Consider the following 26865-nt stretch of genomic DNA (forward strand, 5'->3'; position numbering starts at 1 on the left):
AATACAGACACACTGTGCCTCTGCAGCTCTGTCATGTGGAACAACTGCCTGTCCCCCAAGCTGTTACCATGGTGACTATGCCATACCCGTTGATCTGGCTCTCAAAAGGTGCACAATACCAAGCAAGAAGTCCATCGAGTCCGGCAGAGCGGGAAGGGGGAGATACTTATTTTAGGGCTTCTCAAACAATGTTTTTAGCTGGTATATTTTCAAAATATAAATGATGAAGTGGTAATAGGCAATTTGCATGTATCAAACTAAAAAGCTGTTTTGAGAATTCAAGCTATTCAGATGCTTTTAAGAATGGCAATAACATATTGATGTCTCTGCATTCAGTAACCCATAATATATATTTTTACACTACCTACTCATCTATAATGTTAAGTTAGGAACTTGTCTTCATCTTGAGTTCACCCCTGTTGTACTCAGGTATTTTGACACATGGTTCAGATAGTAAGAAACAACATTTAATTTTATTCCATCTCCTTATCCTTATCTTATTTCTTCATGATCTTAAAACTGGCTGCAATACCAGGAACCAGGAAAACTGCAGCAAAAATAGTTCTCTCTAAATAAGGGGTCAGAAACTTACGTTAATAACATATAATCATTACAGTAGTTTCCCATCTCTGATATTTCAATACATAGTAATGCCAATTAAACGTGGCATCACTCTGCTCTGTGAGTAATTCTATTTACATTTAAAGCTGAGTAAGTCTGGAGTAACTCTGTGAAATATACCAGAAATACTCAATTATATCAAGAGTAACAACAGGGCCCTGCCAAATTCATGGTCCATTTTGGTCAATTTCACAGTCATAGGATTTAAAAAAAAATGATAAATGTCATGATTTTAGCTATTTAAATCTAAAATTTCACTATGCTGTAATTGTAGGGGTCTTTATCAAAAAAGAATTGTGTGAAGGTCACAAGGTTATCTTAGGGAGGGGTTGTGGTACTGCTATCCTTACTTCTGTGCTGCTGTTGGCGGCAGCGCTACCTTCAGAGCTTGGCAGCTGGAGAGAGGTGGCTGCTGGCTGGGATCCTAGCTCTGAAGGTAGAGCTACTGCAGCAGCAGCACAAAGTAAGTGTGGCATGGTAAGGTAATATAATTACCTCCTAAAATAACCTTGTAATGTCCTCTGCAACAGTCTTTTGGGTCAGGACCCCCAATCTGAAAAATGCTGCTTCTCTCCCCCTTCCCCCCGGTGAAATCTGTATAATATGGGGTAAAAGTACAAAAAAGGCCAGATTTCATGGGAGGCGACCAGATGTCATGGTCCATGATGTGTTTTGCATGGCTGAGAATTTGGTAGGGCCCTAAGTATAAATGAGATCAGAACCTAGCTCCTTTACTCCAGCTCCCCTTGCAGTATTCACTCTATTTATTTTTTTATTAATTTGGATAGAAATTTTAATTTCGTATCTGTTTTTTAAAATGACACAGCAGACAAAATCCTTCCACTCATCAGGAAAAAGAGGCACATATACTGATAGTAGAAGTCAACTTACGGATCGAAGGCTGCTAGCAGGAAGTTGAGCAGTAAGCTGATGGATTGCTCTACATTGATCTGGTGAGTAGTTGGCATCCGTTTGTTGAGCTGGTAAAAAATAGTTGAAAGCACAGCTTCCAGACGAGCCACATTCAATTCTATGTTTGGGTCCAAGTTGTTTAATGCATTTTCTCGCAATGCTTCTATAATGTTCCAAATGTCCACCAGATGTACTATGTGCAATTTAAGAACAATCATCAGATACTCACATATACATATAAAAAAAACCCAGCCCCAAATCAACTCATGAACTACCTGGGCATAGTACACATAGTTCAGGTGATATTTTATGTATAAAAACATTTCTTTCCATCTTTGGCATTTAATCCAATCAGGAGAAAGGAGCAAGGAAAATTTCAAATCTGCTAATAAAAATAATTATATATAAAATGTTAGGTTAGCTGAGATGTCATTCAAAGTTCTGTGTGTGGCTCCAAAATAGGAAAAGCACTTACGTGTTAATTTAAGCCCCATTAGTTACACAGAAATTAAGCACCTGCTTAAGTGTTTTCCTCAGTCATAGCTTTATGAGTAGCAGCTTGGTAATTACAGGTTGAACCTTTTTAAACTGAACTTCCACTTCTGGCATCGTTAGTGACCCTGTGGGAGCACTCATGGAGACAAACCACTGGGCTGGGGCCAGGAGCATTGCTGGACTAGGTGACTGGGGGCAAGCAGAGCCATCTGGGGTGGCAGAGGAGCCATCAAGGGAAAGCAGTCTTAGCAGCTGCCTGGGGAAATCGGGGCAGCGGGGTGGCTGGAGGAAAGCAGAGCCCGTGACAGCAGTTGGATAGAGGAAAGCCGCAGTTGGATAGAGGAAAGCGGAACCCCAGGCTGCATTGACTTCCCTGGTCTGGCAAATTCCCTGGTTTGATGATGCTGGACCAGGGAGGTTCAACCTGTATTCTTATTAAGTTACAGAGCTGGTGGGATTTTAAAAGGCTCTTAAGAAAGTCCATTACTTAGCTCACATTGACTTTCAAACTCACTTAGTCACTTTTGAAAATCCTGTCCAGCAACTTGCACCAGAGTCAAAGTGCTTTACAAAATAGAGCATAATTACATTTGGACAGATTAAATTATCATTTAAAAAAGAAAAGATGTAGCACAGATCTTCAAACAATATTTCATTCTCTTAAATTCATTTGCCAAGTGTTTTGTAAATGTTTTCTGTCTCTTTAGCTTCCCTGCCCAATCTAAACTCTATGACTCCGTCTTTCATGAGAGTAGTTTAAATGTCAAAATATCCAACATTTAGTGTCAGAGGGAAAAACATGTGTATATGTTAATGTTATTATGATGCCATAATTAAGATAATTACAAGTCAAAATTTATAGCTGTGGATGATCATTGAATGTGTTTTCAAAAACTGATCTAGTTCGAATCTCTGGATTCATCCATAAGAACAGCCATACTGGGTCAGACCAAAGGTCCATCTATCCCAGTATCTGTCTGCCGACAGTGGCCAATACCAGATGCCCCAAAGGGAGGGAACACAACAGGTAAACATCATGTAATCCCTCTCCTGCCATCCATTTCCAGACAAACAGAGGCTAGGGACACCATTCCTTCCTATCCTGGATAATAGCCATTGATGGATCTAACCTCCGTGAATCTAGCTAGCTTTTTTGAACCCTGTTAAAAGTCCTAGTCTTCACCACATCCTCTGGCAAGAAGTTCCACAGGTTGACTATGCGCTGAATGAAGAAAAACTTCCTTTTGTTTGTTTTAAACCTACTGCCTATTAATTTCATTTGGTGACCCCTAGTTTTTATATTGTGGGAATAGACAAATTAATTTTTTCCTGATTCACTTTTTCAATTCCAGTCATGGTTTTATAAGACTGCTGTCATATCTCCCCCCCTTAGTCTCCTCTTTTCTAAGATGAAAAGTCCAAGTCTTTTTAATCTCTCTTCATATGGGACTCGTTCCAAACCCCTAATAATTTGTGTTGCCCTTTTCTGAATCTTTTCCAATGCCAATACAGTAAAACTCCATTGGTCCGGCATCCAATGCTCCGGCACTCCTCATGGTCCGGCACCATCGGAAACCCGGAAGTGCTCCGGGCAGCCGGACAACTGGAGCTGCTCTGCGCCTGGCTTCCACGATTCAGCCGCTGCTGAAACTGACCAGCAGCTGAATCGGGGAAGCCGGGGGAAGAACAGCTGCGGTGCTGCCGGTTTTGTTCCCATAGCGCCGCCCCTCAGGGCTGCAGGACCAACCTGGCAGCACTCCAGCTGCTCTGCCCCAGGCATCCCCAAAAGCAGCTGGGGTGCTGCCAGGTTGGTCTCGCAGCGCTGAGGGGCGGCACTACTGGACCAACTCGGCAGCACCCCAGCTGCTCTGCCGCAGGCGTCCCCGATTCAGCCGCTGCTGAAACTGACCAGCATCTGCTGAATCGGGGACACCTGGGGCAGAGCCGGACTATCGGAAGGGGGGGCTATAAGGGGTCTGGGATGGCACCTCCCCTCACCCCACCCCACCTCCCTCATAGCCCCCCCTTCTGATAGACCGGCATATTTGATAATCCGGCACCCGCTGGGTCCTAAAGGTGCCGGATTATCGGAAGTTTACTGTATATCTTTTCTCCAAATCTGAGTTCGAAGTACGATTCCAGCTGTTCTTAGCCTTATTAGTATTTGTATCCCAACTGAATGGTTAATATTTCAGAAGATGCACAGAGTAAAGGTACAAGTACAGTATGGATTATTTTATTACAGTGATAAATGTAGCATTGCCCTTCTATCTTACAGTATAATGAGGTACATTTGCACCTTGGAAGAAATGCCTGTTATTATGGATAATGACATCACCCAACCCCTCTCTGAATGGTCAATATGTCTTTCTTTTGTATGAGAGGATTTATTTCTACCTTCTATAATAGCATCTATGGTGCTCTGCTCCCATTTGCACGTGTTGTAATGCCAATGGAGGAAAGGTACAGAATGCAAGGTGGAGACAGCAAAACTTCCTGGTATGTATTAGGCAAAGAATCATCCTGCTTCACTTGCCATATGTTAGCAGCAAACTGGGAAAGGTTGCATGATGCAGTTCCGCAGTCAGAGCTAGCTGGTATCTTAGATCTTTGCAATACATAAAAACCTGTATACGTGACCTTCTCAGAGGCAGACAGAACACACAGCTGGACACTCATTCTTTCTGATGCTCTTGCCACCTATCCTCCAATAGAAGTATTGGGATGGATCCCAAGTCCCTTTTATCTGGACCTCCCAACTGCCCTAACACCACGGTAAAGTCAACCTGTTTTAAAAGAAGCACCCTTCTCTTCAGATAATCAGCCACCCCTACGTGCAGCTCGTGTCAGGGGATGTAGTAAATCTAAGGACAAGTCTGATGACATGACTAGTACAGTAAAACTCCAATAGTCTGGCATCCAATAGTCCGGCACTCCTGATAGTCCGGCATCAAAATGGCAAGAGCCTAGTGAGTGAGCTTCGGCAAAAAATGAGTCACAAGGTAACAGCGGCAGCAGCTGAACTGAGCAAAAAGGGTAAAAAAGGCTTAATAAAACGAAAACATTACAGTATACTGTATACAGTATGTACAATAAAAAGGGTTGAGAACACTTTATATACAGTATATAATGTATACAGTGTATATATAACCATTTTATAGTACCTCCTGATAGTACGGCATATCTGATAATCCGGCACTATCTAGGTCCCATAGGTTCCGGATTATCGGAAGTCTACTGTACTTAAATCTGACTGCTAGAGTCAGAGTGGGGAACAAACGAGGGAGCCAGATGCTAGGCCACTTGAGGGTCAAGGAGATGGAACTATCTAAAAGTACTTTTTTTATTTTTTACTCCGGCCCAGTAATGGGGTGTGGGGGGAAGGCAGACAATAGAAAGCAAGATACCAAATTATGGGATAAGTGGGCTTAGAACACATAAATTAGGTGGAATTAATCTTCTTACTATATACTAGTGGTCACCAACCAGTTGATCGCAATTGACTAGTTGATTGTGGGGGCACTGCCGGTTGATCGTGAGGCAGTGTTCCCAGCTCCCCTTTGTTCCCCCCCCCCCGCCCCGCCGCAATGAGGAGCCCGCACTGGTGCTACAGCCTCCCATCCCCTGCAAAAATGGAGCTAGCTCTGGCTTCCTACAGTGAGGGGTCAGGGGCTCCTGAGGCTCTGCGCCAGATCTGGCTTCTCAGGAATTGCACACACTGTTGTGGGAAGGGGAGGAGCAGCACGCACACTTCCTGCGAAGCTGGATCTGGTGCGGAGCCTCGGGACTTCCCCCCTCCCCATACTACAGGAAGGGAGGAAGGCAGTAGGGGGAAGGAAGGAAAGACAAGAAACTGCGTGCTCCCCCCTCCCCACAATAGCGTTCATTTTCTTGTCTTCCCTTCCTTCCCCATGCTCTGAGGAGGCTGCGGGGGAGGGGGGAGAGGGGGCATAGTTAAGATGGTGGTGCAGGATCCAGAGTGGGCTGGATTTTTTAAAGGAGCTACATGTGTGCTTCTTCCAGAGCTGCCTGCAGATCCTGCCCTAGAGATCATGGTCCCTGGAGACCTCCAGGTACCAGCTAAGCTGTTCCTGCCCCTCCCCCCTGTCCAGACCCCCACTAGCACCCTGTCCCTTGGCCAGGCACCATCCAGCACACTGCTTCTGCCTCCTCCCTCCTGGCCGGACACCTCCACCCAGCTTGCTCCTGTATCCTACTTCCCACTCAGATTCTGTACCCCCATCCATATCCCACTCGCAGGCAGCTCTGTCCCACACACTGGATTCCTCATTTTTGGCCCTACCTCAGAGCCTAGGGGGGCACAAAATCCCCTGGAACCCCAGAAGAGTTAATCTGCCCTGAAGCCTAGAATGTCAGTCTGCAATGTATTTACATGCCAGATATGCTTAGACTTTGCTGGGCCCTGGGCAAGGGGTAGGGGGGCATGGCTGTGGAACCCCAGAAGGAGCTGGGGGCTAGGCTCCTCCAGCCAGCCCATCAGCACTGCCTGGCACATGCCCATGTGGGGCTCTGGTGGCAATTTAGAGGGCCTGGGGCTCCGGCTGCTGCCATTGCCACTGTAGCAACAATGGTGACCAAGAGCTCTGGGCCCTTTTAAATTGCTGGGCCCTAGGGCAGCTGCCTCTTTCCCTCCCCAAACTGGTGGGCCCGGATCTATTAACCTGCCTTATGTCACTATATGTTTCTATTGGTAAGCTCTACATTGTTTTGTTTCTGAGTGTAGTTATGGGGAAAAAATATAATTCTATATTAGTAATTTGCACTTTCACCATAAAGAGATTGCACTACAGTTCTTATAGGATGAGAACTGAAAAATACTATTCATCTTTTCTATGATGCTAATATTTGTAATAAAAGTTATAATGTAAGATGAATACTATACACTTTGTGTTGTACACTGTAGTTGGAATAATGTTCTTAAAAATATGCTTAAAAATGTAGAAAAACATCCAAAATATTTACTTGTCCTTTTAAGGGCTAAAATCAAGTGTAGCATCTGTTGTTTAACTTCAGTTAATCATGACTTTTAAAAAAATCTTGCAATTAATTATGATATATTTTAAATAGTTTGATAGCCCTCATAACTATCGATATTTTTGTGCTACAGAAAGATGAGTGGCACTCCGGAGAAAACTTGATATCAACCATCCATGTGCAGAATAGTAATATGCAAAGTTTATGCACCATGCATCTTTCACAGCCCTTTCATAAAAGGCTTCACGAATGGTGAACAGCAAGGATACTGATCTAAAAAGGAGATCATTCCTCATTCACCCAAGTATGAAAAGAAAACTTATGTAATTTTGCCATCAATGGCCAAACTATCAGTTACCATTATATCTCTGTTATATCATTTTTCCAGTCAATGACCAAGCAAAATGTGACCATCAGAACTTCAGAGAGAGATTATTATTTGTTATTTTAACTCACAATTAAAGATATTTATAAATACAATCATGGAGAGCTGGAGTTGGTTCTTTTAAAGATAATTAATGGTTAGTGTAAATGAAATTCATTAAACTACTAATTCATTCTGACAGAGATGAACAAGCAGATGAACAGCCTACTACTGGCTGCTGTTCACTTCCTCCCAACTAGTCCAAGTACAGTTTAATCTTCATATTGTTCCAATTTTAGTAATTAACGTGTTTTGATGGATCCTACAGGATCAAAAGTAAACATACCATAAAATACAATTCAATTAATACAATGCATGTTACCTCACAGATCCCCAGATCTGTCATGGCATAGTCTGGGAAGTGGTTCAGCTAATCTTTATTAGTTCAAATAGCCCAATAAGACTACTTGTCTGGATAAGAGTTAATTACATGAGACCTCAGGTTTCTAACTGTGTATTAATAAAGAACCTATATCCCACTCCACATTACCTGAAATAATAATTATGATGCCATCTTAATCTTATCAGTATGACCAGTACTTTAAATACTTTACCCTTGCCAGCTTTCATCTGATAAATAAATGCCCTTCTTTGTTTATTAACAATAATGCTTGTATAAATAATGTATGTGGTAGGCAATACAATACATTACAAACATATAGTAAATTACATACCCTGCCTCAAATAGCTTAATCTAACTCACAAGAAATAACAGGTGATGAAGCAAATAAGTGGGAAGGTGAAACAGGGAAAATTGGGGAATAAAAATAATGGGATGTATTGGTATAAAATAGCAGTGGGAACAATTTATAGCCAAATCAGCAGCAATGACCTTAGCTTGCCAAATTCTACTCCATTTCGGCTCAGAGGTTTGTTTTCAAATCATCTAGCATTATTACCGGAGATTAAGTATAGGTCACAACGAGCAAGTTGAACAAACGAATTCACCGAACAAGAAAAAGAAAACCAAATCAGATATCAAATAAAAAGACACCAGCCTCGTATGAGTAATTTGGATTTATGATTCATAGAGACAGGAACTCCAAATCACCAAATAGGGTGCCCTATAGCAGGGGTGTCCAAACTTTTTTCAAAGAGGGCCAGATTTGAAGAAGTGAACATGCGTGAGGGCCGACCATTTTGCCTGACATTCTTTGAACCATTAAAATTAAATGCAAATTAACTATTTTATGCAAAGTTTATTGCAAACGGCATACTTTTCATTTCGTCACATGGATGACAAATCTAAACAGATGTTAAATCACTCTGCCTTTCATATCTGAAGGCCAGATGAAAAAAAAATCCAGGAAGCTGAAATATATGTCAGGAACATTGTAAAGTACATTACATATTATCAACTTTTAAGTTCAAAAAATATGAACAGGAACATAACACCAACTATACATGTTGTGTCCAAATATATTTATAACTGATTTAGACCAACTGACATTAACTGAGATTTTACAATGTATTCATCTCAATTGAAAAAAAAACTTGCCTACACTAATGTGAAGGGTGAAACTGAGATCTGGACTGCAGCACATAGGCTAGGTCTGGTTCAAAGGCAGTGGTTTTGATGCGCAAAATGTCACGCAGGTGAGAGTAACTTAGTCTTGTCCTCACGCGGTTCTTGTTAAAGTTCATAGCAGAGAATGTCTTCTCACACATATATGTTGAGCCAAACAAGCTCAGCATTTTCTTAGCCAATGTTCGAATCTCTTGAAACCGGCTCTTATCCAGTTGGCGGTAAAAGTTCACAAGAGAGAGCTGTTGGTGACAACTGCGTAACTCGCTGTCACAATGCAGCTCAATGAGCTCGAGCTGCAGCTGATCTGGAGCATCATCGGGGTCAACAGAGAATGGAGAGGAGAAAAGGCTGATCGCCTTTTCAATAGCTGCAAAATCCTGAAAGCGCCGTTTAAACTCCCCAGCCAGAGAAGCAAAGTCTGCTGCATACCTGCTCGTTTGCGCACTGATATTGTCCTGTGGAAAACTGTTCATTATTTCCTGCAACGCTGAAAAATGTATGGTATTGGGCTGTGTTTGTGACAACTGCCTTATGAAAAGTTGCAGCTTTGTCCCAAAGGCTTTGAGGTGTGAATAAAGCTGGTTCACCGCTGCATCTTTCCCCTGAAGACTCGTGTTCAGTACATTCAGATGCTTTGTTATGTCAACTAGAAACCCCAAATCAGCCAGCCAAATAGGATCAGACAGTTCTCGCATTGGTTGTCCCTTTGTTTCCAAGAATTCTCCGATTTCCTTTCTGAGAGAGTAGAAACGCTGCAGTGCAGACCCCCGACTGAGCCATCTTACATCGTTGTGATATAAAACATCTTCGTATTCAGCCTGGATGTCCAGTAGAAACTGTTTAAACTGGCGGTGGCACAGGGCTTTAGAGCGAATAAAATTAATAGTCTTTAGCACCGGTTTCATAACATGATCATATTTGAGATGTTTAGCACAGAGAACTTGTTGATGAATGATACAATGGAGTTTAATAGCTTTGCCTCCTTCTTCGATCACCTTGTTACAGATTAGGGTTGATAATCCATTTCGTTCCCCAACCATGGCAGGTGCCCCATCAGTAATAATCCCAGTAACTTTGTTCCAAGGCAGTTTCATGTCATCTATGGCGGAACTAACAGAAACAAATAAATCTTTTCCTCTTGTTTGGTCCGTAAGGCTCTGGAGGTCAAGTAGCTCTTCAGTCACATTCATTTCATCGTCCACCCCTCTCATAAAAATCAGCAACTGAGCTGTGTCAGATAGGTCCGTGCTTTCATCACAGGCTATTGAAAAGAAGTCAAAATCCACTCCTTTGGATGTCAACTGTCTCTTAATATCTGATGAAATCTCTTCAATTCTCTGTGCTACAGTGTTACGAGCCAGGCAAATGTTGGCAAACTCTTGCTTCTTCTCGGGACAGATATTCTCAACCATTTTCATAACGCATTCTTTGATAAAGTCACCCTCAGCAAAAGATTTGCAATTTTTAGCAATTAACGTTGCCACCTCATAGCTCACCCTTGTGGCATTTTCATTTGACTCACGGGCTCTTATGAAAAATTGCTGTTGTGACATTAAAACAGCTTCAAGTTGCTTCAACTTTTCACTGCGGTCGTGCCCTGTTAGCTTGTCGTATGTGCTATGTCTCGACTGGTAGTGTCTCTTGACATTAAATTCCTTATAAACAGCCACAGTCTCTTGGCATATCAGACAAACACAGTGATTCTGTATTTCAGTGAAGAAATATTCCACTTTCCACCTGTCCTGGAAGCGGCGGCCCTCACTGTCAACTTTCCTTCTCTTATTTACAGTCGCCATTTTTTTAAATTGACCAGAAGGGGAAGGGATCATGTGAGCGCAGTGCCAGAGGTTTAATACACTGCCCAAGTAATACACTGCACTAATACACTGCCCAACAAGAATTCTCTTGCCTTTGTGGCTGTTTGTGGTGAAGTGTCTAATGATGAGCTCGGGCGTGTTCGCAGCTCCACGTGCCTGAGCCCGCCAGGAAGCTGACAGTGCGCAGGGCCAATCACAGATACTGAGATATTTCCTGACCTCAGCAGCTGCGGAGTCCGTCCCCGCACTCTTAGCCCCAAGGCAGAGGGCCCGCAGGGTCGGAGGCGGGCGGAGAGCGCAGGGCACGCTGGCCTCACGGCGGCACGGGGGCAGGGTGAACCCGCAGCCAAGTGGGGGAGCAGGGCTGCGGATGTGCCCTACATGGCAGGCTTTAGGACCGCAGCGGCCGCCATGGACGGCGGCGGCGTGGCCGGAAGCGGCACGCTGCGCGCGCCAGTTCAGAGGAGCGCCGGGGAGCCAGGAGAGGGGGAGGAAGCGGGGGCTGTCCCCGCACTCTCAGCCCCAAAGCAGAGGGCCCGCGGGGTCGGAGAGTGCAGGGCACGCCGGCCTCACAGCGGTCCAGGGGCAGGGCAAACCCACAGCCAAGCGGGGGAGCGGGGCTCTGGATGTGCCCTACAGGGCAGGGACTAGGACCGCGGCGGCAGCGCGGTCCGAAGCGGCGCGCTGTGCGCGCCAGTTGAAAGGACCACCAGGGAGCCGGGAGAAGCAGGGGCTGTATTAAATCCAACCGCGGGCCGCAATTGGCCCATGGGCCGGACTTTGGACATGCCTGCCCTATAGAAACAAATTTAGTTTTATATAGCACTTTTATGCATGAAATCCTGTGTATTACAGAAGCTGACAGAATTTAGACCAAAATTCTCTGCTGGTCTCGGCATGGTTCCATACAGGCCAGGGATACAGCATCAATTTATGTCTGTTGAAAATTCTACATTCAAACTCAGACATTGGTAACTCAACTCCAGTCGACAGTAGGGAGTTATTTCAAAACAACAAGCAGAGCATCCACACTACCAAGCCCATTATTTCAAAATGAAGGGCTGATTATTTCGAAATGATAACTCCTGCTTATGAAAAAGAATAAGCTTATTATGAAATAGCTATTTCAAAATAACCTGGTAGTGTAGACATAGCTTCAGTGAACATACACGTAAATATGATAATTGCATTTACTAATAATTCAGACAAAACATTATCCATTAGAACATTTCATTCTGAGGGTGAGGAGGCTTAATCAACTTGAATAATCAATTTACCTACATACCATGAAGCATAAGGATGACCTGGCTGCTTTATAGCTTATCCCTTTATTTTCACTCTTTTCAGGCCACTTTTTATTTTGCTCAGCGCTTTGTTACAATAAAAACTACACAGTGAAAGTAAATAAAAACATATTTCCATCATTTGTAATTCAATCAACAGCTTAATTTGTGTAATTTCAAGGAAAATTGTAATGCAGTACACTATAAATATTTGAACCAATTCTGCTGGCTAGTATTTTCCTTCCAGACGTCAGCTATCTTTGGTCCCTTAGGGCACGTCTACACTGCACGCTTATTTCAAAATAAGCTATTCCAGAATAGTTATTTCATAATAGCTTATTTTGAAATAGCACGTTTACACTGCAGAGAAACTTAGTCCGAAGCAGGCTTCCCTAATGTAGACGTGCTATCTCGATTTAGCACCCCAGGAGGCACTCAGGAAGAATAACTTAGAATGGCCCTGGTGAGTGGCTATTTCGAAATAGGAGCAGTGGAGCGTCTACACACGCCTTATTTTGACACAGTTATTTTGGAACAGGTGTTATTCCTTGTAGAATGAGGTTTACAGATATCAGAATAAGCCATCCGTTATTTCAAAATTATTTTGAAATAATGGAATGGCTGTGTAGATGCTCACATTGTTATTTTGAAATAACACTAATTATCTCAAAATAACGGTGCAGAGTAGATGCACCCTTAAAAGAGTTGGAAATCCTCATGTTTAATTCAGTGTTCTAGTGTACTAGTTATGCTTAGTACTTAAAAATACCTTTAGAAAACACTCCAACATATGAAATAAGCGTGAGAGAAATTGACTGAAACAATGCTCATTCATACTCACCATAGTTTCATTTATACAGAGAAATGATGTATTCTGTTATATTATACAGTTTATTTAGAACTCCAGTGTGCCCAGGAGATAAAATCTTAGATACATAACAAATCTGAAAGGAGGTAGATTACCTCCACTATTAACTGTGAAGAAAAAATTCTGCTACCAGCAAGTAAACGAATAAATAAAAATAAAGTCTAAAAATAATTAATGTACTTTTAAGACTTCTGAGCATGAAATGGATTTTCTCACTCTAAAATCCTAATTTTTGTCATTCTATCTGAAATTATGAGCTCTGCTAAATGAATTTGGAGAGGGAGAGATTACATTTAATCAGTGATGGAAAGTGACTCAAACAAGTGAATAATAATACATTCAGATTTATTTAACCACACTAGGTTTAACTAAATGCAAATTAAGCACATGCACTGTCAATAGTTGACAGAGAAATCTTACTCAACGTATCTTTTCCTGTTGCTTTAGAAACAGTAACAACTTTTATATATCATTAAAATTACTTCCAAAGCCAAAATATATATTTCATGAAAGCCCCAATTGAGCAAAGCACGTAAGTACATGCTTAAGTTTAAGTATGTAAATAGTAGTAGAATTTACATGTCAAACATTTTCATGTGGGTTTCATTAAATCTGAGTACATTTATCATGCTTAGCAAACTTAAAAATATTATAAAATGGGTTTGAGTATTTTTCTTTTATAGCAGACTCTCTGGAGCCTATTACATATGAGAGCACTAGAGCATTCCTTACCATAAGCCCCACCAACCCACACCAAGTCAAACCCACTCAAACCATCAGGCTCACAACATTTTTCATTCTCTCTTCTTCCTGTCTGCAGCTGCACAACAGTGCACACACCTAGATGAAGGTTCCAGTGAAGGCACCTCTGTCTGTGGCCAGACTGCTCCTCTAGTCACTCAGGCTACGTCTACACAGCTTCCCTCTTCCACAAAAGCCTATGCAAATGAAGCATGGATTAGCATACTGCTGCACTTCATTTGCATAATTAATGAGGAGCCGTTTTTGTGCAAAAAGGAGCCATCTACTCAGTGCCTTTTTGTGGAAACCCCCCATCTTGCACAGGAAGAATGGCTCTTCTGCAAGACGGGGTTTTGCGCAAAAACGGCGCCTAATTAATTATGCAAACGAAGTGCAGCAATATGCTAATCCATGCTTCATTTGCATAGGCTTTTGTGGAAGAGGGAAGCTGTGTAGACATAGCCTCAGAAAAAACACTCAAGCTAAAGTCCTTTCTCAAAGTTTTACCAGCAAGTAATCCAACATACGAAGTACAATGTTCCATGCTATGACACAATGACATTGAAGAGCAATCTAGATTAGTGAGTGAGCCATACGAGTGGCCCTCCTCCTTCTCAGTCGGCTGTGAGATTGTTGTAACCAAGACAGTCTCCCAGGATAAGGTCGTTTTGCTAACTGTGCTGGTGTACCTAGAATTTGTGGGGTGTGTGGAGAGAACCAAGGCAGCTCTTTGATTAGATTCAGAAGGAGCACATGGCTCTCACAATGTTACCTCATGTCATGTGTCTCTGCTTTAAGTGTGTGACACTTTAGTAAAGCCAGTAGGGAAAAAAACCTATGTGGACAAAACCAGCAGAAACTGGCAATTCTGTGCATGTGCAATGGTAAACAAAATGACTTGTGGGCCACACATGGAACCCCCATGGACTCCATGCAGCCTTTGGGCTGCAGGTTGCCCTCCACTGCCCAATGACAAACTTGAGGATTATCATTGGGTGACAGGATAGTTATATTATATTCTTTTGTATCATGCTATAAAAAAATACAACTTACTGCTTTTCAGTAGAAAAGATCAGTACTGACACATTCTGTGCAATAGGCTAGTACACAGGTATACTGTGCTCAATGTCCCTCTTACACTACATGTACTTAAGAAAAGGACACAGGGCCTGATCCAAAGCCTATTGAAGTTAATGGAAAGATCCCCATTAACTTCTATGGGTTTTGTATCTGGCCCATGGATAGCCTTTATGCAGACCAAGCACTCAATCAAGAATTCCTTTGACCACTCCCTCCCTCACTTTTCTCCCCTCTCCACATTTCCGGAACTTCGGAGGCAGCCCTTTGTTTCAGTTTAGCTAAGTGTGGCTTTTCCATTTTTCTGCTGCTGGAGAGTCACAATTTGTTTTCAATCTTGTGGGGGTGCATGTGGAGTAGAAAGCTAGAAGAAGACAATTCAGACCTGCCTGGCCACTAACTGTGACATGATAGATTGAAAGAGAGCATCTTTATAATTGACCAAAAATAAATATTAAAAGTAATGCTTTTTAAACTGAGTCACTCAATTTCTATTTATTCAAAGGTTAATAAGAGGTCCCATTACAATAAGCAGCCAATAAAGCAGTTGTTTATCTGAATTATCCAATCCTTGATTTCCTGTGATGGGGTATACAAACACCACACTGAGCAACAAGGGATTACAGAACTGTTCTGGGCTCAGACAGCTCCATCTCACCACATCTACAAGGCCTGCACAGGTGGGAGGAGGAGGAAAGCAGCTCACTGGTTGCCAGACCAGGGAAGAGAACAGACCTTCAGCTTCTAAGGAAAGAAGCACGCGCTTCCCATACAACCACTGATTGAAGGCCCCTCTCTGAGGGAAAGGAGAGTCAGATCCTGATGTACTCTGAAAGGGAATCTTTCTCCTCGGTCTCATTTTGTTTATTTTCATTAATACTCTTTGCTTTCTGTTCACAGACTACCCCACAAGGGAAGAGACTTCAAGTCAAACGAGGAGGCAGGCCACTGCAGTGGTGGAGCTGCCATGGGCAGAAGACATCCAGGCAGGGCCGGCCTGAGCCATTTTGGTGCCTCAGGCACGCAGCGCCGCACCTGTGCACACGGTGCATACGCAAGCCCGCCCTAGGGCGCAGGCCAGCCCCTCTAGAGTGCACAGGCCCGCAGCCAGGGGCCCACCCCGGGGCGCACAGCGCATGCACTGCCCAGCCTGGCCTGGCCACTGCTGCTGGCGCGCAGCCTGGGGTGGGCCGCGCCTGGCCGTGCAGGGCCCCATGGCTGTGGGGGGAAGGGCGCTGCTGGCTGGCGCCGCAGGAATGGGGGGGGGGGGCGGTGCTGCAGGAGCTGGGCGTGTGGCACCTAATGGCACCTTAGTCCAGCCTTGCATCCAGGAGAGGGAGAGGTGCCATGCCATGCCTAGCCATGAGAAGGTGCCAATGATGATTCAACATCTTCATTCTTTCTTTCCTAGGTCCCAAGATATTTCCTCACAACCTAATGTCTACATCGCTCCTACTTTCCCTGTCATGGACTAAAAGCTATTTTATTGGATTTTAGATTTCTGATCACAGGAGCATGATGCATAAACTCAGTCTGTAGAAGGTATTTATCAGGTCAGGCTCTGGTTATTACTGATTTAATAGGAGCACTATTAAATTACTAATGCACTGAAATGTGCTTTCTTTTTTCTTACTCTTGCATCTCCCAGGCTCAGAGTGGCTCAGGAAGAAATAGGCCCGACTATGGTAGTAAATACTTTTCTTTTGTGCCATAAAAGGTCCTTTTCTACCCTGCCATTCTTTCCTGAAAATGAGAAATTTTGTCACTCAAAAGTTATTTGAAAACTGAAGGGAGGTGATGGGAAAGGCACTTCCTGGACTTTCCCATGATCAGGACCAATGTCTGTCAATTTTTCAAAAGGTTGGGTTCAGGAAGCAGTTGTCACTAGCTCCTCAAGCATAGACTAGGGAAATGGTCCCTCTTTTTCCTTTTTAAATGGAAACAGACCAACTGCCATTAAACAATTGATTCAAAGGCCAAATAAAGGAGAAAGTTCTATAAAACAAGCCGAATCTGTCTCTAGGCCATCAACACTATGGTTACCACAAAGTCAGAGAACTCAGCTACAACATAGTGGCCTACTGATCTGGTAAAACCATGGTTAAAATCTATAGTGCATATAGATAGGGCTGAAACACTTGGACATGCCCAGTCTTCATTTATAAAGCTTCAGTACAATACATGCAATAACAGAGGGTATGTCTACACTTCAGCACTAATTCGAACTAACTTAATTCGAATTAGTTAATTCGAACTAAGCTAATTCGAATTAGTGCATCTAGACCTAAAAACTAGTTCGAATTAGCATTTTCCCAGAGTGGCCACCAGGGAAAGCTGGGGATGGCTAGCCTCCCACTAGTTCGAATTAAGTGGCTACACAGCCCTTAATTCGAACTACTTAATTTGAACTAGGCGTTAGTCCTCGTAGAATTAAGTTTACCTAGTTCGAATTAAGCACTCTGCTAGTTCAAATTAAGCGCTCCGCTAGTTCGAATTAAGTTCGAACTAGCGGTTTGCCTGTGTAGCGCCTATCAAAGTTAATTCAAATTAACGACTGTTAGTTCGAATTAACTTTGTAGTGTAGACATACCCAGAGCTACCTGAGCAAGTACCTATACATTTAGCAAATACCCCAAAATTAACAAATATATGGAGACAAAAAAATCATAATAGCTCATTATCATTGATAAACTACGTGACACTATTTCAATTTTAAAACGAGAAATGGGAACTTTGAGTGTGCAAGGAATCCAGTATCAGGCTTTTATATGAGAAAAAAGGTTTTCCTTTAAAAATTTATTTCTACAACAGCACCTGTAAAAATGCAATACAAGGGAATTCGGGTATGTTTACTCACCTTGTAATGTACAATAGTTCTCTTACTTCCCTTAAAATATACTGCATCTAGGCTAATACAGTACTACACTGATGGTTCAAACAGCAATATTGTTGTTACCTTTTATAATTTTTAATAAATACATTGTATTTCAGAGTATAGAAAACAATGTATTTTAAGGAAAAGTTACATATAGATCAGAAGGTGGGGATAGGGGAAGAAGGGGTTCACACAGTATCCAATAGCAATGTAATTAAATGGACTTTGAATGAGGAAGTTCCTTTTCAATACAACATCCTCCCTTGATGACAGAAATTGAATGAAGGGGACTAAGAACCTCCAGTTTAAGAAGACATGCTGAAAGATCAAGCTAATTTGAAAGACTTCAGCAGTTGATACTAGGACATTTGAGAGGAAAGTCATATTTTTCTGTCTGGTATAACTATTGGATTCTGTGTAATATCCTGAGGCAGAAGTCATTCAGAAGATAAGCTGAATGCTGGGCATAAAAACCTTTAACAACAGTAATAACCACTAGATGGCACCATGCATGTTTTAATAAGTGTGGTATGTATTTGCTATCAGATATTAACTATACGTTGGCATGATGTCAGGCAGACCAACACAAATCAAACACTGTGGATTTCTGCTGTTCCCTCCAGAAAAAAGCCTGGCCTGTGTATTTACTTGAATAAACACAGTAAGCTTAGAGATTTGGCAGTGTGAGTAGCTTATGAAGGATAATGCATGGGGTAGGTAAATAATACAGAACCTACAGAGAACAAATAGCAGATATTTTGTATGTTGGTTTAAATATTGTTATCATGGTGATAAAGCCTCTTCCAGATTTATATGTATGCTTTTTTCAAAAGCTAAGCCTGGGGCACAGTGCACTTTTTTCTTTCATGGAACTTTACATATTTTTCTGTATTTTCTCCTCTGACAAAAATCTTAATGTACAGTACTGAATTCACTGTTGCCCTGTATTCTGTGCAGCCAGTACAAATGAGTGCCGTGTATGTAGCCAAACCGAATGTTAGTATTTTGTACCCACTTCAGTGTTACCAACTCTTGTGATTTTTTTGTCAATCCCTTGATCTTTTCTAAAAGCCCCATCTCTTGGATTCCTGTGATTCTGTGAGGATCTCTATTTTCATTTTTAAAAGAGATTTCAGCCTTCATGGCTACAGAGGAAAAGCTTGAAAATGTGCATCTGAGTGTACACTAAACGCTCAGAAATCAACAGGCAAATAAAAAGATTACATCATCTATTACACTTTAAAATCTCATGATTGTCTTAGCAGATTGGGGGGCTGACTCATGATTTTTCAACATTGGGGTTGGCAGTGCTATAAGCTGCACAAGGTGCAGAACAATGATGAATTAAGCCCAGATAATCATTGTAAAAAAACCAATGTCTGTGCATTCACTTAGATGGTAGGAATTCTTAAGCTGATCCAGTATTTTTTGCTTGTCTGAAATAATATGGATAGAATTTGTCCCATTAAGATTTTACTTAATGTTTAAAAAGCTTCCCTTGACACACAATCTGCAAATACGATAAAAGAAGCAGTATAAAACACAAATGTGACAAATAGATGGATTTAAGCTAAAGTATAAAAAATGTACACTTTGCCTGAGTGTGGCAGAAGCTTTTCAATGATGTTACAATAACTCCTAGATGCAGTATTGATACACATGGTTACTTATCAGTTATCTTTTATTTTACACATGCAAGATTTTTAAAATTTCTGCAAATCCAAGCCAAAATAGGGTTTCAAGAAAGAAGCAAACCTCTAGATTATTTAATAGAAACACAATGAAATGTAAAAATTGAAGCTAGGGAAAGATTGAACACTTCAGAGGTGATACAGTATGAGTGTAGATTCTGCTCTTGTTTCAAGAAACGGAGTAAATCTCTTCAAAGACAAACTACATCAAGGGTCTGATTCTTCTCTCACTTACCATTGTTTTAAATCAGAGTCACTCCAGTGACATTAACTGGGTTACTCCTAGTTGTAAATCAGCATAAATTTTAGGCAATAATAAGGCTCTATAACCGGATGATGAACAAATATTATATAAATGCATATGCCTAGGAACACAGAATGTGGGCCATAATTACAAGATGGGAACTCTCATGGGAATCAGCAACTATGAAAAATATTTGAGGGTTGTGGTGGATAATCAGTTGAACACAAGCTCCCAGTGTCAGGATCTGAGTTCAAGGTAGTTATGCCTCCTAGTTTGAGATGCAGTAAGAACAGGTAAAAGTATCAAAGCCAGCTGTTGATTTGGGACTGGGATTAGGGCAGCGCTGAAACAGAGGTCAGAGAACAGAGGTCAGAGTCAGTAGAGAAGCCAAATCAGTAGTCTAGATGCAGGCTAATGTCAAAGCGTGGTGGGAGTCAGAGGGTTGGGGTGGGCAGGAGGTAGATGCAGGACTGCAGGGGCCAGTACAGAGCTGTAGCATCATCAAAGTAGGGCATGGGCAAGAGTTGAAGCAGGCTAGAACAAGGCTGGGACAGGAAGAGGAACAGGAGGAAGGGCAGGCTAGAAGCCTAGCGAACCTATAACACTGCGAGGCAGCTGGAGAGTTCCTGGCCCAGTAGTGCTATTGCACAGAATAACCTGCAGCTCGGGCGGGCTCAGTGAGATACCTATGCTTGGGGATCAGCTGACAAAGGCCTTGCCCAGAGACAGACTGATGCAGCAGCCTGGGTATGAGGCACAGCAGACTCCTTTGGAAAGTGAATGGCAGCTGAGGACTGGGTATGGGTTTTGTCACACACCTAGTATGATGCTGTTGTGAAAAGGGCTACTGCGATGGTTGGCTGCACAAGCAGACGAATCTTGAGTAGGATTAAAGAAGTTATTTTACCTCTGTATATTGCACTGGTGGAATTGCTGGTGGAATACTGTGTCCAGTTCTGGTGTCCACAATTTAAGAAGAACGTTGATAAATTGGAGAGGGTTCAGAGAAGAACCACGAGAGTGATTAAAGGGTTGCGAAACATTCCATGCAGAGATAAACTCAAATAATTCAATGTATTTAACATAACAAAGAGCTGGCTAAGGAGCAACTTGATTACAGTCCATAAGCATCTACCTGGGGAACAAATATTTAAATCATAGGCCATTCAGTCTAGCAGAGAAAGGTGTAAAATGATCCAAAACTTACAAGTTGAATCTACACAAATTCAGAGTGGAAATTAGGTGTACATTTTTAATGATGAGAGGAATTAACCATTGGAACATTTTTACCCAAGGTCACAATGGACTCATCATCAGTGACAATTTTAAAATCAAGACTGGCTAGGGTTTTTTTCTTCAAAATTATGTTTTAGGAAGAATTTTGAGGAGGTTCTATGGCCTGTGCTACACAGGTAGGGTGGGCAATTCGGACTCAAGCTATCCCGGGAGATTTTTTTTTCCCAACATGACAATGTCATTTTCTTAAAATATCCTGGAAATTCCACTATGGAGTGGAAATCCATCAACTACACAAAATATCCTATTAAACATCTCCAGAATTGCTTTCTATAGTCACTGGGTGCTGATTCTGGGAGACTCCACGCCAATCCTAGAGGGTTGTCAACCCTATACACAAGAGGTTAGACTAGATTATCATAATGATTCCTTCTGACCGTAGAATCTATTCATCTGGCCTTACGACTTTGGTGTACAGCCTGATCTGTGCAAAATATTAACAGTAAAGTCACTACACCTAATAAAGAATGAAAAGCTGTTTTGGTTATCAACAGTGGGAAATTTAATATTCATCGTGTAGATTCCTAAAAAGTCCTCAAGTCCTGAGTATACAATGATGCGTAATACCTACACTAGTCAGGAAATTATTATTAAGGCCGATATTTTATCTTTCAGTAGCCCTATTATTTCTTGGTATATCAGGTATAGGGAGTATGCAAAATCTGAAAACTCATAAAAAAATAATACCATCTGCAACTCATAGGCCCAACAGTGTGAAGTTAATGATCATTATCTTTCAATTACCTATACCGTGCATATAAACCAGGACATGAATAGTATGTTAACCTATTTTTTATGAAACTCTTTCAAAACAAAATGAGTAATGCTTAGATGAGAAAGTCTCTCTTGTGAAAGTATGCAGAATGCCCTCTGTATAAAGAAGGGGGCTATTGCAGGATATGAAGTCAGGGCCCAGAGCCTGGAACACAAACCAGCTTTAAAAAACAAAGGCAAATAATTGCTCAGAGGGGGCACATTCCAAGTCAGATTCCTTCATGTCTGTTTTACATAAAAAGTTACTGGGCAGAAAAGGCAGAAGGGAATGAAGTGGTGAGGGTTCAAGGAAAGAATCAAGAGAAGGGTCTTTGTGGGTTATAGGGGGGCCAGAGAGAAGCCATGACCTTTGGACAGAAAGATGGTGGGCCCGAAGGAGGTAATAATTCATGTAGAAGGGAGGAAGTCCATATGGTTCTTAGACATTCCCCAGAGATGTTTGACAGCAGAGAAGCAAGAATAGAGAAAAAAGATGCAAGGGGAGAACCAAGTTTATGCTAGAGTGCAATAGACTGTTAGGCACAGGACTGACAACAAGGAGTTAAGTGTGAAGGAAAGAACATGACTGAAGCAGAAGTGCATGGAATCAAGAGACTGAAGGGATGAACAGTGAGCAAAGGTGCAGAGGGAGGGTTGCAGAGAACTCAGAACTGTTGTTAAAATGAACATCACAGGCTGAGGGTGTGTGTACTTTAATGCTGTCTTTAGTCTTTGATTTTTAAAAAAATACTACAGAAAAAATAATAATAGGAATAATTCCACCCCTCTTTGCTGAGTATTTTTAAGGCAGGAGTGGGAAACCTAAGGCCCAGAGGCCAGATGTGGTCCCTGGCTTGCCTGGGCTCATCCCCTGAGGCTCAGGGCTCCTCCCCTCCCCAGCACTGGGGAGCCCACACTGGCACTTCAGCCTCCGCTGCCTCCTGCCCGAACTGATTTTTCTATGAGTCAGCAGCCCTTCACCCAAAAAAGGTTCTCCTTCCCCCGCTTTAAGGGGATTGAAAGGTAATGCTTGGCAATGGGATATATTGAACCTTTTATTTATGGGTATCTACTTCCAATCATGCCAGGTCACATGACAGCTGTTCAGAGACCTCAGTTCAGGAAATGATCTGATTGTCCTATTTTCGTTCCTACATCACAAAAAGAGGCACAAGTAGCATCCTGCTCGACCGTCTCAGCAGACGGCAAACTATTTTCTAACAAGGAGTCATATCAAGCCTGACCTGAGGCACTCTTAATCAGGTCAGCTCACCAAGACACTATTTAAGACCTGATTTTCAGAGGTCCTGGTCATGCTCAGCTACCATTGAAGTTAACTGAATTGGTGAGTGGTCAATACCTCTGAAAATCAGTCCCTAAACAAATCAACCTTTTGATGATTTATATTTCATTTTCACACCTCCTTTTGAGGGATAAAATGAACCCAATAATCAGGTAGGCAGAACATCTCTATTCCTGAGGTCTGACAGCTGCAATGGTGGCCATTAAAAGAAAACAATCAACATTTACCCACAGTTGCACCTGATACTCTACAGTTTTTTCCTGTTCCATTGTTTGGTAACTATGGATAAATGGTGAGCTCCAAGTGGCACCTACTCTGTAAGAATTTCAAATGTACATTACTCACCAGCTGTTATGCTCTATCATACATATCCATATTTATGAACTTTTAAAAAGACAGATTTTTAAGACACTTTGGAACAGTATCAGGATATTGTGCTGCCAGTGAATAACTTACAGATTTAAATCTCCATGAAGCATTTGGTTGCAGTGAATATGATTAAATAAATCCTCATGAAATTTTGATTAAAAAACTAGAGCATCTGTACAATCTATATACTCCTTTGTCCCCGTACACCCACTGCAAAAGCTTAGAAACCCACAATGTACTAGGCTGTCTTATGCAGCATTAGGTCCCTGACTAAATAGCTGAAAAAAACAAATGAGCACATGAAACCACTAAATCGTGAATAGTTTAGAACTTCACAGATGCCCGCTCTTACAATTTTATCATGGGTCTCATAATATTTCAAATTCTTCATAAAACCTCATCTCTCGGTGTCATGTCAATATGTGCGAATGTGGGGTTTTCTTAAAAAACAACCTCTAACATTGCTAGCTAACATGGTTACAGAAAAAGGTTTGAAAATATGACTTAAGTATACCACATGCACTCAGTAAAGCAAACAAAGAGTTTGGGTTGGCTTCTCTGTCAGACTGGAATTCCTAAAGTTTCACATTCCAAGTTAGACCTTTTGGGTTTCTCATGGGCACTACAGTGAATAGTCACAGTTTAATTTTTCTTTGGGTATAGATGTCTCTTACCGAAGGAGTACGACCCTGCGGCAGCCAGAGGTCTTTCCTGATCCTTGGGGTTTATTTAAAAAAAATTAAGTGATTAGTCCAAAGAGAAAGCTTTTGTTGTTGTTAGTAGGAGTCAGGCATAAGATTGATTGCCCTGGAGTTCTCGCTGTTGATGGAGGAGGATCCCGTCACAGGCTGCCCAGAAGCCTGCTGCAATTATGCTCAACCTGCCATGGCTCATAGGGATGCAATACTGGGATACGATATATGACAGCGTTGCATAAAAAGGGACATGAAATATTATTTATACAGAAATGCTGTAGGATTCATTTCTTGTATATGCATATATCCATAATAATAGTTTCTTGCTGCTTTATTTCAATGGTAAGTATTTTTATCCAGAACAATAACACTGAAATAAATCGCCTAGGGAGGTTGTGGAATCTCCATCACTGGAGATATTTAAGAGCAGGTTAGAAAGACATTTATCAGGGATGATCTAGATCATATCTGGTCCTGCTGCAAGGGCAGGGGACTGGACTTGATGACCTCTAGAGGTCCCTTCCAGTTCTAATATTTTATGATTTTATGAATAAGGAGGAAACCAAATTTGTGTGGAATGCAGGTAACATCAGAAGTAAAGTGAAAGACATTTAAGAGTTATGGATAACTACACATTACACAGCAAGCCTGACTTGCACAAACACCATCTCATAGTATTAGACCCAAATTGTTAATTGTCATTACTGGCGTGATAATATCAAGTGGAGCATGGTTTGCTATAATGCCAGACTGAGAATCATGGCATATCTGAATTAATATATTTACAGGCAATTATTTTGCAGGCCCAGAAATGGAATTATTCTACATTAGGAGGGTGAGTTATTAGCCTAATGTAAACCAAACTTAAAATGGCAGGCCTGAGCAAAAGAGGGCTGAAAACAAGCTGATTTGACTATATGCCACTCCAAGGTAACTTTCTGAACTCGGGGGAAGGAGGACAAAAGAGGTATAAGGGAGTTATCATGGAAATTAGCAAGGTCACCATCACAATCATGGGCAGCAGCTCCATCCATATGAAAACAGTTGTACTATGCTTCAGAGCAGACAAAGGAAAATATCTTTTACAGAGAAGAAAATAAAAGGGAAACACAAAACTATGAATCCCCAAGGTGTTGGATTTAAAAGCATCAGAGAAATGAGCTCCCTATTTGTCTACTTTAATTAAACCCCATATTACAATAATCAGGCTATCAACTGCCAACGGTCTATTCTGATCTAGGGAAATCAGCAGCATTTGCTTTTTCTGCAATCATGGAATAATCTCTCAACATGCTGAGCAAAATCCATCAAGGACGGCAGCAGCTTGCCAGCTGTACAGTCCTGTGTTGCTCAGTAATGTTTAATTGCATAATGGTTTTTCATTACAATATGTTACATTCCACTGCTGCTGCCTCTGTAACTCAGAGGGAAAGTGAGCATGATATTTCATCTCAGAGCACTTTTCTGTTTAAACAAATTCCTTTTTAATACATGCAACAAAAACAAACACTAAAAACAAACACTCTAGTTTGATACTCAAATATCTTTGTAAACAAAAGACAATTTATGGGTACTCCCAGTCAATTTCAGTGCTGGACAATGTGCCATACATTAGGCAGAAGTGGCTAGTCACCTGTCCTCCCCAATTTAGGAGGTGTCAACACTCTTCTAGACACAACAAGCTATGGCTAAAATACTAGCTACAAATCAACCTTGATAAGGCAGAAATGATCCTGATATAGCAGTGGGGAGCCATTTAGTGGACTGTGTGGAGTACTGTCTTTGCTATCTTTTGAGGATGTTTACCTGCCTTTCACAAATCTGTCTGGAGTCCATATGAATACCCCATTGCTCATAGATTCTTCCATAGCAGCAAATGTCCACAAAAGCTTCCGCATTCTGCAGCTGGCCAAGAGATTGCTGATCTCACAATATTTACCCACACTTTTGCTATCTCCACTCTTCACTCAGGTAGTGAGCTGTACTTATTTTAACCCCACCCATAAGTTGCAAAGGACCTTTTGAATGATGTAGACTGCTGTGAATATGTAATACCTTGCTCATGTTTCTGCACTGGCTTTCTGTTTTCTTCCAGGTCAAATATGAACTCCATTACTGTATACTACATCTTTACCCTGAGATGTTTGATTGAGAAAGGGCTAGCCTAGTGGATTTCACCAAAGGTTTTCAATACATTCATAAACACTATGGAAGATCTTACAATATGAGCTTCCTAGACAGACGGTGTCACTTGTCAAGATGCTGTAATAGGCTCAACATTATGTGCAAAAACAGAAAGTGGAGAGAACGATTTATTTAATAACATCACTAGATTACAACAGGGTTAAATGTTATCATCCCTTCTTTTCCATATTGTGATAGATTATACGACGCAAAGAGCAACAACAAAGGAAGATGCAGGAGTCAGGTGAAATTGAGGAAAACTTCAAGATCTTGACTTTGCAGATGAAATTGCTAGGATGATGTCAAGAAAAAGATAAATATCAATGTTAAATGTGAAGCTGCCAAAGCAGGATTAAGAAAAAGACAAAAAAAACTCCACAAGTCCTCCTTGTTGAAAGAGCAGTCAACAACAATGGTGTGTATGTGAGTGATAGCGAAGGACACAGCACAGTTAAGTCTCTGTATATCATGGAAGCACATCAGTGCTGATGGACAACTCCATAAGGAGACAGAAACAAGATTCTGGGAAGGCAAGCAGAGCTTTTTCGAGACTGGCAAATATTTTGAAAAATAAGGAAACGCAAGATCAAGTTATACAATGTTATTCAGTTACCAACACTCTCATATGTTTCTGAGAGTTGGCAAATGCTAGAAGCCCCCAACAGGCAACATAACGCACTACATCAGAGATACT

The 26865-nt window shown here is 41.7% G+C and overlaps 1 protein-coding gene across 25 annotated transcripts in view; it reads right to left on the reverse strand.

Annotated features, from left to right (window-relative positions):
• DTNA (dystrobrevin alpha) overlaps positions 1-26865 on the reverse strand; it is a 343774-nt gene that overhangs the window by 100734 nt on the left and 216175 nt on the right. For all 25 annotated transcript variants that reach the window (XM_075920737.1, XM_075920736.1, XM_025180859.2 and 22 more), the window contains one exon: positions 1513-1726. In XM_075920737.1, coding sequence (XP_075776852.1) covers positions 1513-1726 — 214 coding nt within the window. The remainder of the gene's footprint in view (positions 1-1512; positions 1727-26865) is intronic.

This window comes from Pelodiscus sinensis, chromosome 2 (assembly GCF_049634645.1).
Source record: "Pelodiscus sinensis isolate JC-2024 chromosome 2, ASM4963464v1, whole genome shotgun sequence".
NCBI classification, from domain to species: domain Eukaryota; kingdom Metazoa; phylum Chordata; order Testudines; family Trionychidae; genus Pelodiscus; species Pelodiscus sinensis.